A 14,725-nucleotide genomic window follows, 5' to 3' on the forward strand; every position below is an offset into this window, starting at 1 on the left:
CTTATTCTTCAAGAGCCAACATATTTAACATTCATAAACATCAAATTCAAAAGACATATGCACTGTTCAAGCATTCATTCAAAAAACAAAAAGTATTGTCACCATATCAAAATAACTAAACTAGTTTCAAGGATGAATTCGAAACCATGTACTTCTTGTTCTTTTGTTTTTAGAACATTTTTTTCATTTAAGAGAGGTGATGGATTCATAGGACATTCATAACTTCAAGGCATAGACACTTAGACACTAGTGATCATATAGTAAAGACACAAACATAAATAAAACATAAAGCTCAAAAATAAAAAAACAGTAAAATAAATAGACAAGGAGATTAAGAAATGAGTCCACCTTAGTGAGGGTGGCATCTTCCTCTTCTTGAAGAACCAATGGTGCTTTTGAGCTCATCTATGTCTCTTTCTTGTCTTTGTTGCTCCTCCTTCATAACTCTTTGATCTTCTCTAATTTCATGGAGGATGATGGAATGCTCTTGGTGCTCCACCCTTAGTTGTCCCATATTGGAACTTAATTCTCCTAGGGAGGTGTTGATTTCCTCCCAATAGTTTTGTAGAGGAAAGTGCATCCCTTGAGGCATCTCAGGGATTTTATGGTGAGGAATTTTCTCATTCTCTTGTTGAGGTCCATGATCTCTTGTTTGCTCCATCCTTTTCTTAGTGATGGGCTTGTCCTCTTCAATGAGGATGTCTCCCTCTATGTCAATTCCAACCGAATTGCAGAGGTGGCATATGAGGTGAGGAAAGGCTAACCTTGCCCAAGTGGAGGACTTGTCAGCCACCTTGTAAAGTTCTTGAGGTAAAATCTCATGAACTTCCACCTCCTCTCCAATCATGATACTATGGATCATGATGGCCTGGTCTATAGTAACTTCAGACCGGTTACTAGTAGGAATGATTGAGCGTTAAATGAACTCTAGCCATCCCCTAGCCACTGGTTTGAGGTCATGCCTTCTTAATTGAACCGGCTTGCCTCTTGAGTCAATTTTCCATTGAGCTCCTTCCTCACATATGTCTATGAGGACTTGGTCCAACCTTTGATTAAAGTTGACCCTTCTTGTGTAGGGGCGTGCGTTCTCTTCCATCATTGGCAAGTTGAACGCTAGCCTTACATTTTCTGGACTGAAATCTAAGTATCTCCCCCAAACTATGGTGAGCCAATGCTTTGGATTTGGGTTCACACTTTGATCATGGTTCCTAGTGATCCATGCGTTTGCATAAAACTCTTGAACTATTAGGATCCCGACTTGTTGAATGGGGTTGGTGAGAGCTTCCCAACCTCTTCTTTGGATCTCAAGTCGGATCTCCGGATACTCATTCTTTTTGAGCTTGAAAGGAACCTCAGGGATCACTTTCTTCTTGGCCACAACTTTATAGGAGTGGTCTTGATGGACCTTTGAGATGAATCTCTCCATCTCCCATGACTCAGAGGTGGAAGCAATTGCCTTCCCTTTCCTCTTTCTAGAGGTTTCTCTGGCCTTAGGTGCCATAAATGGTTATGGAAAAATAAAATTCTATGCTTTTACCACACCAAACTTAAAATGTTTGCTCGTCCCCGAGCAAAAAAAGAAAGAAAGTAGTAGAAGAAGAAGAAAATGGAGGAGATGGGGGAAGAAGATGTATTCGGCCAAGGAGAAGAAGAGAGGGTTGTGTTGTGTGAAAATGAAGAAGGAGTGAGGGGTTTATATAGGAGTGAGAGGGGTGCAGGGTTCGGCCATTAGGGTTGGGTTTGGGAGGGAAATTAGTTTGAATTTTGAAGGTAGGTGGGGTCTATGGGGAAGAGAAGATGGATGTGAGTGGTGAAGAGGTGATGGGAAAGAGAGATTGAGGTGATTAGTGAAGGGCATTTGGGGAAGAGAGTTATGAAAAGGTGTGAAGAGGAGAGAAGAAAAAGTGGGGATCCTGTGGGGTCCACAGATCCTGAGGGGATCCTGTGGGGTCCACAGATCAAGTGGGGTCAAGGACTTAACATCCCTGCTCCAATTAGGCGTGTAAAACGCCCTTGCTGTGCAATCCTGGCGTTTAACGCCAGACTGCTACCTGTTTTTGGCGTTAAACGCCCAAATGTAGCCTGTTTCTGGCGTTTAACGCCAGGCAGATGCTTGTTTCTGACGTTAAACGCCAGCTTGGTGCCTGTTTCTGGCGTTAAACGCCAGACTGATGCTTGTTTCTGGCGTTTAAACGCCAGACTGCTCTCCTCCAGGGTGTGCTGTTTTCAATGCTGTTTTTCATTTTGTTTTTGATTTTTCAGTAGTTTTTGTGACTTCACATGATCATCAACCTAATAAAACATGAAATAATAAAAAGAAAATAAAATAGATATGATTAAATAACATTGGGTTGCCTCCCAACAAGCGCTTTTTTAGTGTCAATAGCTTGACAGTGAGCTCTCATGGAGCCTCACAGATAATCAGAGCAAGGTTGGAACCTCCCAACACCAAACTTAGAGTTTGAATGTGGGGGTTCAACACCAAACTTAGAGTTTGACTGTGGGGGCTTTGGTTGACTTTGCAGTGAGAGAAGCTTTTCATGCTTCCTCTCCATGGTTACAGAAGGAGATCCTTGAGTCTTAAATACAAGGTTGTCTTTATTCAGTTAGAGGACCAATTCTCCTCTGTCCACATCAATCACAGCTCTTGCTGTGGCTAGGAAGGGTCTTCCAAGGATGATGGATTCATCCTCATCCTTCCCAGTGTCTAGGATTATGAAATCAGCAGGGATGTAAAGGCCTTCAACCTTTACTAACACGTCCTCAACTTGTCCATAAGCCTGTTTTCTTGAGTTGTCTACCATCTCTAATGAGATTCTGGCAGCTTGCACCTCAAAGATCCAAAGTTTCTCCATTACAGAGAGTGGCATTAAGTTTATTCCTGACCCCAGGTCACACAGAGCCTTCTCAAAGGTCATGGTACCTATGGTACAGGGTATTAAGAATTTGCCAGAATTCTATTTCTTTTGAGGTAATTTCTGCCTATCCAATGCATTTAGTTCATTGGTGAGCAAGGGAGGTTCATCTTCCCAAGTCTCATTACCAAATAATTTGGCATTCAGCCTCATGATTATACCAAGGTACTTAGCAACTTGCTCTTCAGTAATTTCTTCATCCTTTTCAAAAGAAAAATATTCATCAGAGCTCATGAAGGGCAGAAGGAGGTTTAATGGAATCTCTATGGTCTCTAGATGAGCCTCAGATTCCTTTGGTTTCTCAAAGGGATACTCCTTATTAGTCACTGAACATCCCAGGAGGTCTTCCTCATTGGGATTCACGTCTTCCTCCTCCTCTTTGGGTTCGGCCACACTAAGCAAGGTAATGGCCTTGCACTCTCTTTTTGGATTCTCTTCTGTATTGCTTGGGAGAGTACTAGGAGGAGTTTTCATGACCCTTTTACTCAGATGGCCCACTTGTGCCTCCAAATTTCTAATGGAGGACCTTGTTTCATTCATGAAACTTAGAGTGGCCTTAGATAGATCAGAGACTATATTTGCTAAGCTAGATGGACTCTGCTCAGAATTCTATGTCTGTTGCTGAGTGGATGATGGAAAAGGTTTGCTATTGCTAAACCTGTTTCTTCCACCATTATTAAAGCCTTGTTGAGGCTTTTGTTGATCCTTCCATGAGAAATTTGGATGATTTCTCCATGAGGGATTATAGGTGTTTCCATAGGGTTCACCCATGTAATTCACCTCTGCTATTGCAGGGTTCTCAGGATCATAAGCTTCTTCTTCAGAAGATGCCTCTTTAGTACTGTTGGATGATTCCTTCAATCCATTCAGAGTCTAAGAGATCATATTGACTTGCTGAGTCAATATTTTATTCTGAGCCAATATGGCATTCAGAGTATCAATTTCAAGAACTCCCTTCCTCTGAGGCGTCCCATTACTCACATGATTCCTTTCAGAAGTGTACATGAACTGGTTATTTGTAACCATGTCAATGAGTTCTTGAGCTTCTGCAGGCGTTTTCTTTAGGTGAACGGATCCACCTGCAGAATGGTCCAATGACATCTTTGATAATTCAGACAGACCATCATAGAATATATCCAGGATGGTCCATTCTGAAAGCATGTCAGAAGGACACTTTTTGGTCAGTTCCTTGTATCTCTCCCAAGCTTCATAGAGGGATTCACCTTCCTTTTGTCTGAAGGTCTGAACATCCACTCTAAGCTTGCTAAGCTTTTGAGGAGGAAAGAACTTGGCTGAGAAAGCTGTGACCAGCTTATCCCAAGAGTTCAGGCTATCCTTAGGTTGAGAGTCCAACCATATTCTAGCTCTGTCTCTTATAGCAAATGGGAAAAGCATGAGCCTATAGACCTCGGGATCAACCCCATTGGTCTTAACAGTATCACAGATCTGCAAGAATTCAGTTAAGAACTGAAAGGGATCTTCGGATGGAAGTCCATGAAACTTGCAGTTCTGTTGCATCAGAGAAACTAATTGAGGTTTAAGCTCAAAATTGTTTGCTCCAATGACAGGGATTGAGATGCTTCTTCCATGTAAGTTGGAATTTGGGGCAGAAAAGTCACCAAGCATCTTCCTTGCATTGTTATTATTTTCGGCCATGTCTCCTTCTTTTTTAAAAATTTCTGTCAGATTTTCTCCAGAGAGTTGTGCTTTAGCTTCCCTTAGCTTCCTCTTCAGAGTTCTTTCAGGTTCGGGATCAGCTTCAACAAGAATGTCCTTATCCTTGTTCCTGCTCATATGAAAAAGAAGAAAACAGAAAATATGGAATCCTCTATGTCACAGTATAGAGATTCCTTTATGTGAGTAGAAGAAGATATGAATAGAAGAAGGAGAATCCAAACACAAGTGTGAAGAGTAGGTTCGAATTCTTAGATGAAGAGGGGTGTTAGTAAATAAATAAATAAATAGAAGGAGGAGAGGGAGAAGAATTTTCGAAAATTAGATAAAATAAAATAAAAGTATTTTTGTTTTTAAATTAGAATTAAAATTAAAAATTCGAAAATTAAGAAAGGAAAAATTAAACTAAATTAAATTAAATTTAAAACAATTAGTTAATTTAAAAAGGAATTTTGAAAAAGATGAATGTGATTTTCGAAAATTAGAGATAGAATTAGTTACGTAGTTTTGAAGAAAAGATAAGAATCAAACAAAAAGATAGGATTAGTTTGAAAAAAGATTTGAAAATCAATTTTTGAAAAGATATGAGGTTAGAAAAGAAGTTAGAAAAGATTTTGAAATTGATTTTGAAAAGATGTGATTGAAACTTATTTTGAAAAAGATTTGAAAAAGAAATTTAAAAAGATTTGATTTTGAAATTAAAGTTGATTACTTGACTAACAAGAAACTAAAAAGATATGAGTCTAGAGTTTAAAGATTGAACCTTTCTTACTAGGCAAGTAACAAACTTAAAAATTTTGAATCAATCACATTAATTGTTAGCATTAATTTCGAAAATATGAAATAAAAATAAGAAAAAGATTTTGAAAATAATTTTGAAAGGTTCGAAATTATGAAAGGAAAAAAATTGAAAAATATTTGATTTTTGAAAAAGATATGAAAAACATAAAATTTTAAAATTGAAAATTTGATTTGACTCATAAGAAACAACTAAATTTTTAAAAATTTTTGAAAAAGTCAACTCAAATTTTCGAATTTGATGAGAAGAAAAAGGGAAAGTTATTTTTTTTATTTTTGAATTTTTAATGATGAAAGAGAAAAACATCAAAAAGACTGAAAACATGAAAATTATGAATCAAAACAAGAAAAATATGCAAGAACACTTTGAATGCAAAGATGAACACCAAGAACACTTTGAAGATCATGATGAACATCAAGTATGTATTTTTGAAAAATTTTCAATAAAAGAAAACATGCAAGACACCAAACTTAGAAATTTTTAATATTTAGACACTAAGAAATTGAAAATGCATATGAAAAACAAGAAAAGACACAAAACAAGAAAATTTTAAATATCAAACAAGAAGACTTATCAAGAACAACTTGAAGATCATGAAGAACAAGAAAGAAACTCAATGCATGTGTTCTTCAAAAATTTAAGAAAAGTTAAAAGCATGCAATTGACACCAAACTTACAATTAGACAATAGACTCAAATAAGAAACATCAAATTATTTTTGATTTTATGATTTTGTAAATTTTTTTGGTTTTTTTTTTCGAAAATTATTTTGGGAAAAACGAAAAAGAAATAATTTTTTTTGTATTATTTTCGAAAATAAGAAATAAAAAGCTTAAAAATAAAATAAAATTACCTAATCTGAGCAACAAGATGAACCGTCATTTGTCCAAACTTGAACAATCCCCGGCAACGGCGCCAAAAACTTGGTGCGTAGAAATCGTGACGGTTCCTTCCTTGGTAACGGCGCTAGAAACTTAATAAGCACGTTCATAATCTTAGTTCTTTGTCACAACTTCGCATAACTAACCAGCAAGTGCACTGGGTCGTCCAAGTAATAAACCTTACGTGAGTAAGGGTCGATCCCACGGAGATTGTCGGCTTGAAGCAAACTATGGTCACCTTGTAAATCTCAGTCAAGCGGATTCAATTGATTATAGAGATTTAATAATTAAAAAGATAAATAAATGTAAAATAAAGATAGTGATACTTATGTAATTCATTGGTGAGAATTTCAGATAAGCGTATAGAGATGCGTTCGTTCCTCCTGAACCTCTGCTTTCCTATTGTCTTCATCCAATCATTCATACTCCTTTCTATGGCAAGCTGTATGTTAGGCATCACCGTTGTCAATGGCTACATCCTGTCCTCTCAGTGAAAATGGTCCAATGCGCTGTCACTGCATGGCTAATCATCTGTCGGTTCTCGATCATACTGGAATAGGATCCATTGATCCTTTGGCATCTGTCACTACGCCCAGCACTCGCGAGTTTGAAGCTCATCGCAGCCATCCCTTTCCAGATCCTACTCGGAATACCACAGACAAGGTTTAGACTTTCCGTATCTCGAGAATGGCCATCCATGGATTCTAACTTATACCATGAAGACTCTGATTAAGGAATCCCAGAGATATTCATTCAATCTAAGATAGAACGGAAGTGGTTGTCAGGCACGCGTTCATAGTTGAGAATGATGATGACTGTCACGATCATCACATTCATATTGAGGTACGAATGAATATCTTAGAATCGGAATAAGCTTGAATTGAATAGAAAAACAATAGTACTTTGTATTAATTCATGAGGAACAGCAGAGCTCCACACCTTAATCTATGGTGTGTAGAAACTCTACCGTTGAAAATACATAAGTGATGAAGGTTCAGGCATGGCCAAATGGCCAGCCCCCAAACGTGATCAAAGGATCAAAAGACAATCCAAAGATATCCAAATATTTACACGTGTAGAGGCTTCTCTTGGAGTTGAATGCCAGTTTGTAACCTGTTTCTGGCGTTTAACTCCACTTTGCAACCTGTTTCTGGCGTTTAACTCCAGAATGCAGCATGGAACTGGCATTGGACAGCAGTTTGCATCATCTAAACTCGGGCAAAGTATGGACTATTATATATTGCTGGAAATCCCTGAATGTCTACTTTTCAACGCAATTAAAAGCGTACGATTTGGAGTTCTGTAGCCCCAGAAAATCCACTTTGAGTGCAGGGAGGTCAGAATCCAACAGCATCTGCAGTCCTTCTTCAACCTCTGAATCTGATTTTTGCTCAAGTCCCTCAATTTCAGCCAGAAATTACCTGAAATCACAGAAAAACACACAAACTCATAGTAAAGTCCAGAAATGTGAATTTTATTTAAAAACTAATAAAAATATACTAAAAACTAACTAAATCATACTAAAAACTATGCAAAAACAATGCCAAAAAGCGTATAAATATTCCGCTCATCACTAACTGAATATATATTATACTAATTGTTATATTTGCTACCTGCACTACCTGTTTTCTACTTGTGCTTGAAATTGTTTGGTTGCCTGTGTCTGCTAAATCATTGGTGATGGAGGAGCAGAGGAAAGGTGTACCGGTTTGGTGATAAGGTTAGAATTAAGTAAGTAAGTTTAGTATTCCTTAGAACACCTACCCTTTTTATGGCTTCAATTTAGAATTAAGCTTTATAACTGAGTGTCGGCGTTCTAGGATTGCCTCTGGCATTCCCAGGACCTTATATATTATATGCATGGCACCTTTACCATGCTGAGAACCTCGAGTTCTCACCCCTATACTGTGTTGTTGTTTTCAGATGCAGGTTGAGAAGTACCTCACTAGGTGTCTGGATTCCTGAAGCGGAGCAGTTTCTGGGTTCTCTTGCTATGTAGCTTATGTATATATATGTATTTAGCTTTCTCTCCGAGAAACTTGTTTATTTTGTCCCTCTTAGAGGTTTAAGGAGAGTTAAGGTTTCATCTTTGTATTTTGGGTATTTTGGGATACGTATATATGTATGTAAATATTTTCCGGCCAGCCTTAGCTTCACAGGCTGAGCTAGGAGCTAGTTATTCCGTATCCTTGATTCTTTATTCCCTCTTTTTGTTTATTTACACCCATGAACTTTAGGTTTCTTAGTACGCAAGTAATCTCGTTCTCTGAGCATTGCACTTTATATTTTACAATTTTGTTTTACTCGTCTTTTAAGGCTCCTAGTATATGATATTTTTCCGTAATTATACATATATATTTTTATTTTACAGGTTTGTAACATTGCACTACCTCTGTTCTATGGCTTAAGCGTAAAGCTCTGTGTAGTAGGGTGTTACATTATGGTATCAGAGCAGTTCGTTCCTACAGAGCCTGAGGGATGTATTGACTATGCTTCTGGGCATACTCGGAGTGTCTATACATGCTAATTAGGATATTTGACTGATATATGTGTCATGAATGCTCATGGGCATGCATTTGGAACTTTGAAACACTAAACTCGTGATATTGAGGCTGATTACCTTGATATCACTTGTTTGGTGTGAACAGGAACCAAATGACGTCTCGTGGGTGCGGTCGTGGGTGTAATCGAGGTCAGGGACAGAAAGGTAATGAGGTAGTCTGACCGATTTTGTGACCACAATGACGAGTGCTGTCACTGCCATCGGTGCTGTTGTCGCTGCGACCAGCCGAGTGATGGATAGGATGGAACCACAAGCTAGGATTGGCAATGATGATGGTAACAAATATGAAGGTGGAAATAATGTTCCGAGTACCGGGGATACCAATGGGTTATCCAGAGCAAGTTAACACGGGTCAAGCAACGGGAGAAAGCTCAAGGAGGACTGAGGTAGTGATAAATCCCATTTTTAGGGTTTATCTTGTGCTTAATTTAGTGAATTTTATCTATTAAAGTCACACTTATTCATATAATTCGCATGTTTTATATTTTCCTTCCTAATTTTGTGTTTTGATTGAAAACATGCTTCTTTGGCCTTAAAATTGCTAATTATTAATCATCTCTTATTACCATCCGATGTTGTGATATGTGTGTTAAGTGTTTTTAGGGTTTATAGGGCAGGAATGACTTAGAGAATGGAAAGGAAGCATGCAAAAGTGGAAGTAGGGGGTGGAAATAGGCCAGGCCAGGCCAGGCTTTAATATTAACAGGCCAGGCCTGTAATAGAGTATATTGGCCTAAGCCTGTCCTGTAGCCTAGTATAGGCTTTTTAATGAGTACTGAGCCTGGCCTGTTGTTAAATCTGGCCTGGCCTGAAGCCTGTCAATAGGCCTGTTTTTTTTTAATAATAATTAAATTTAAGATATAATTTAATTTTTAAAAATATAAAATAATAAATTTATGGACAATATTGATACAAAATAAAGACAAAATATCGATAGATAACTATCATTGATTAAAATATATACGGAATATATTCTCACTTGGCTACTTCCAAAATTTGTAACATATCAAAATAAAAGACTTCATCAATATCAAGAGTTGTAACAAACCAACTAAATATAACATCAAATAAAATCTAATAACTACTTAAATCAAAACACAGTAAAGAAAATGTTGGACAATTAATCGATTGACCCTCCAAGCTTGAAAGTGATTTAATCTTCCTATTCTAACACCTTGAAAAAAAAAGCAAACATACACATATCATTAAATTTTTAAATAATATAAATGCAACAAATACTTTTTTATTAGTAACAAAAAAAATGTTCAAAATAAAATTGTGGTCATAATCTTAGTATAAATTATATGATACCTCATTTATATATCATGAAAATTTAACTTTATTATTCTAACTACTCACATCATACCAATATCAATGTTCTCGCATTTAAAAAGAGAAAATATTTTCTATAACATAGATACTTAGTCAAAAAGAGAAATATTAGAAAGTTAATTTTTACCTTTAGTTTTTTCTTCAAACCATACTTGTTTCGAAGCCAATCTCCTCCACAAATGAGAGCTTCAATGGATTCTTGATTTAGTCGAGAACGATATTCATCAATAACTCTTCCTCCAGCACTAAATGAAGACTCTGAAGCCACCGTTGAGACAGGAATTGCTAATATGTCCGCTGCCATTTTAGATAAAATCTTGAACTTCAGGCTATTGTTTTTCCACCACTCCAAAGCACTAAAAGACTTAGAATTGCCTTCAGGAATGTAAGCACTCTCACCAAGATAAACTTCTAATTCTGATTTTGTTGGATGAATGGCTTCTTTTTTCTGAACCATATTCAACATTTCATCAATTCCACTAATTTCAGAACTAACCACATTAGAAGAAGTAACTAGACCATTAGTATTAATTCCACTTATTATTGTATCACCATGACACTCTTCAGCATATTCATCATACATTTCTTGTAATGTATTCTTCACTTTTTCAACATTTTCAGCAGCCACATGCTCAGGTTTGTAAATTAAAGGAAAACAGAATTTAATAACATGTATTTTGCACCTAGGATCCTAAACACAAGCAAGAGACATTACCATATTGCATTCTCCCCAATATTTGTCAAACTTTTCTTTCATTGAGGTTGCCGTTTCTCTCATGAAGGAATCTCTATCTTCAATAGCTTCATCAATTACTTGTTTTACTCTCCAAACATCAGGAAGGTACAAATTTACAGTAGGATACTCACTACCAGAAATGACATGAGTAGCAAGATTAAAAACTTTTAAAAGTTTACAAATCTTCTCAACTTTCCTCCAATCCTCTGATGATGGTTCATAACTGTAGTGGGGTTCTCTTTCCTTATACACAAGAAACACAGATTTAAACTTCAAAGCCACAGATAACATGTTGTAAGTAGAATTCCATCTTGTGGGACAATCAATGATGAGTTTTTTCTCCTTCAAACACTTGTTCTCAGCAATCTCAACAAATGTTTTAAATCTTGAATCATTAAAATTGACATACTTGACACTCTCACGAACTTTGTGAATAATACCTTTAATTTTACCTAGCCCATCTTGTACCAACAAATTCAGAATGTGTGCATAGCACCTAACATGAAACAAACTACCACCAATAGGTAATGAGTTGTTATCTGAAATAGTATCCTTAAGAGCCCTTAGACATGAATATTTATAGGAAGTATTGTCAACAGATACTGAGAAGACTTTGTTTTCAATTCTTCAAGTCTTTAAACACTTGAAAATAGCATCTGCAACATCGATGCCATGTCTAGGAGTAGGTACCTGAACAAAACTCAAAACCCTTTTTTGAAGATTCCACCCTGCATCAATAAAGTGACATGTGATAACCATATATTCAACAATTTGATGGCTTGATCTCCACGTGTCAGTTGTTAAACTTATCTTCCTAACACCTTGTAACAAAGTCTTCAATTGTTTCTTTTCTACCTCATATATCGCCAAACAATCACTTCGAGCAGTTTTGCGAGAAATTTTATGAAATTCAGAATTAGCGTATTGGAAGCCCCACATCCAAACTTCATCCTCAATAATGCTAAAAGAATGCTCATGAACCATAATTGCTGTAGCAATTATTTGTCTCATCTTGTCTTGGGAATATCTTGCACCTGGTGTCACAAAGGGATTAATACTTAAATTGGAAGGTTGAAATGGAATCAATGGTTGCTTCTTTTGTGCAGCAACATGCAATCTCCTTTGTAAGCAACTACTAGAATGCATCCATAAATGTGAAGTACTAGCTCCTTTTCCAGCATAAGAAAACACAGATTTGCAATACTTGCAAATAGCTTTTGTACCTTCAGAACTTTCAACTTGATCAAAATCGTCCCAAATTGGTGAAGTCTTCTTCCTTTTTTTTGTAATAACAATTTCATTACTACCATTTTCTTCAGTGACTAGTTGACTTGTAATAGTTGTTATCTGTGTTGGTGCTGATGTAGTTGTTAGTGTTTGTAATGGTGTATCTGTTGTTGGCATTGTTGGTACTGACCGATTAATTTCTTCTCTATTTAAAGAAATAGGATTGGTCAATGGATCACTTGGAATTACAGATTCAGCCATTTCTAAAACCTATTGTAATGCCTAAACAAAAATTAACAGATAACATTATCTCATGATTTTTTTTGCTTTCATTATATCAAATGGCATAAAGTAAGAACCTTTTAATGAAAAATAAAATTGATAAAATTTTATGTTCGAAAAAGTAGAAACAATATCACAATACAAACAAAAAAAATTAAACTTAAAAAAAGATCTTTGACAGAATAAAACCCTAATGGATGAAAAAATAATTAACATTATAACAAAAAATATAAAAAATAATAAAATAAAAAATAATGACATGAGAAAGAAGAAGAAGTACCTACAATCAAAGGAAGAAGATGAAGAGGATGGTAGTCTGTAGTCTGGTAGAAGAGCGTGTAAAGTAGAGAAGAGAAGATAAAAAGAAGAGCGTGTAAAGTAGAGAAGAGAAGATAAAATGACCATGTGTAGGTTTGTTTCTTTATTAATGTGGAGGAAAAGTTTTTAGAATTATTTTATTTGATTGACTTTTGATATTCCAACATCAATTATTAAAGATATTAAGTAATAAAAACACATATATATTATTAAAGAGACAAATGGCTTAGTGGATAATGGTGTATTCATATGATAACGCGTGACATGCACTACGTGCAGAAATTGCAGAAGACGCTGGGGGTGATTTCTGGGCTATTTTTGGCCCAGTTTCAAGCCCGGAAAAACATAAATTAGAAGCTGCAGAGTGGGAGAATCACTCATTCATTCATTGACACAACATTCATTCACATAATTTTAGGTTTTAGGTGTAGTTCTCTAGAGAGAGAGGCTCTCTCCTCTCTCTAGGTTTTAGGGTTCTTAGGGTTAATTCTTCCCAATTTCAGATTTTTATCTTACTTTAATTAGTTTCTCTTCTACTCTTATTTGATCTAGTATTTTGGTTTATCTATTTCCCTTGTTGATTACTTAATGTTGCCAATTTAGTTTATTTATTCTCATGTCAGATTTGATTTTCTATTTAATGCAATTTGAAGTATTTCATGTTTATTACTTCTTCTCTTATTTGTTGTTATTGATTCCTTGCAATTGGTTGTTTAGGTTTTATTATCTCTTATTAATTTCTATGTTTTTATTTTATGCCTTCCAAGTGTTTGACAAAATGCTTGGTTGGATTTTAGTGTAGATTTCTCTCCTTTTGGCTTTGGTTGAGTAATTGGAGACTCTTGAGTTATCAAACTCCCTTGTTGATTGATAATTAAAAGTTGCAAGTTGATTTGAATCCCTCTAAAGCTAGTCTTTCCTTAGGAGTTGACTAGGACTTGAGGAATCAAATTGATTTATCCACTTGACTTTCCTCCATAGTTAGAGGTTAACTAAGTGGGAGCAATGGACAATTCTCATCACAATTGATAAGGATAAATAGGATAGGACTTCTAATCCTCATACCTTGCCAAGAGTTTTCTTAATTATTATTTTAATTCCTTTGTTATTTACATTCCTTGTTCCACATATCAAAAACCCAAAAAGATACAATCCCATAACCAATAGTAACATACCTCCCTTCAATTCTTTGAGAGACAACCCGAGGTTTAAATACTAGTAAAGAATTCACAATAAATTCTCGTTGCTAGTATAGTTTCTAAACCAACAAAGAATCCTTTCATACAAAAATTTGGTTGTCACAAGTAACAAACCCCTAAAAATAATAACCGAAGTATTCAAACCTCGGGTCATCTCTCAAAAGAATTGCAGGGAAGTGTTCTTGTTATTGGTTATGAGATAGTATATTTTTGGGTTTTTGAAAGGTTGAACAAGGAATGTAAATAACAAGAAAGTAAACTAATAACTAAGAAAGCTCTTGGCAAGGTATGAGAATTAGAAGTCCTATCCTAGCTATCCTTATCAATTGTGATGAGAATTGTCCATTGCTCCCACTTAGTTAACCTCTAACTATGAAGGAAAGTCAAGTGGATAGATCAATTTGATTCCTCAAGTCCTAGTCAACTCCTAAGGAAAGAGTAGCTTTAGAGGGATTCAAATCAACTAGCAATTTTCAATTATCAATCAATAAGGGAGTTTGATAACTCAAGAGTCTCCAATTGCTCAACCAAAGCCAAAAGGAGAGAAATCTACACTAAAATCCAACCAAGCATTTTGTCAAACACTTGGAAGGCATAACATAAAAGCATAGAAATTAATAATAGATAATAAAACCTAAACAACCAATTGCAAGGAATCAATAACAACAAATAAGACAAGAAGTAATAAACATGAAAGACTTCAAATTGCATATTAAATAGAAAATCAAATCTGACATGAGAATTCATAAACTAAATTGGCAACATTAAGTAATCAACAAATGAAATAGATAAACCAAAAT

At 35.7% G+C, this 14,725-nt stretch overlaps 1 protein-coding gene across 1 annotated transcript; it reads right to left on the reverse strand.

Moving 5' to 3' along the window:
• LOC107627261 (zinc finger BED domain-containing protein RICESLEEPER 2-like) lies at positions 9,583-12,387 on the reverse strand. Its single transcript, XM_016330112.1, has 6 exons — positions 11,721-12,387; positions 11,543-11,627; positions 10,879-11,461; positions 10,291-10,794; positions 10,191-10,237; positions 9,583-9,658 (listed from the first exon to the last, which is right to left on the reverse strand). The coding sequence occupies exons 1-6, from the start codon at positions 12,385-12,387 to the stop codon at positions 9,583-9,585; spliced, it is 1,962 nt and encodes a 653-aa protein (XP_016185598.1).

This window comes from Arachis ipaensis, chromosome B02 (assembly GCF_000816755.2).
Source record: "Arachis ipaensis cultivar K30076 chromosome B02, Araip1.1, whole genome shotgun sequence".
Lineage (NCBI taxonomy): Eukaryota > Viridiplantae > Streptophyta > Magnoliopsida > Fabales > Fabaceae > Arachis > Arachis ipaensis.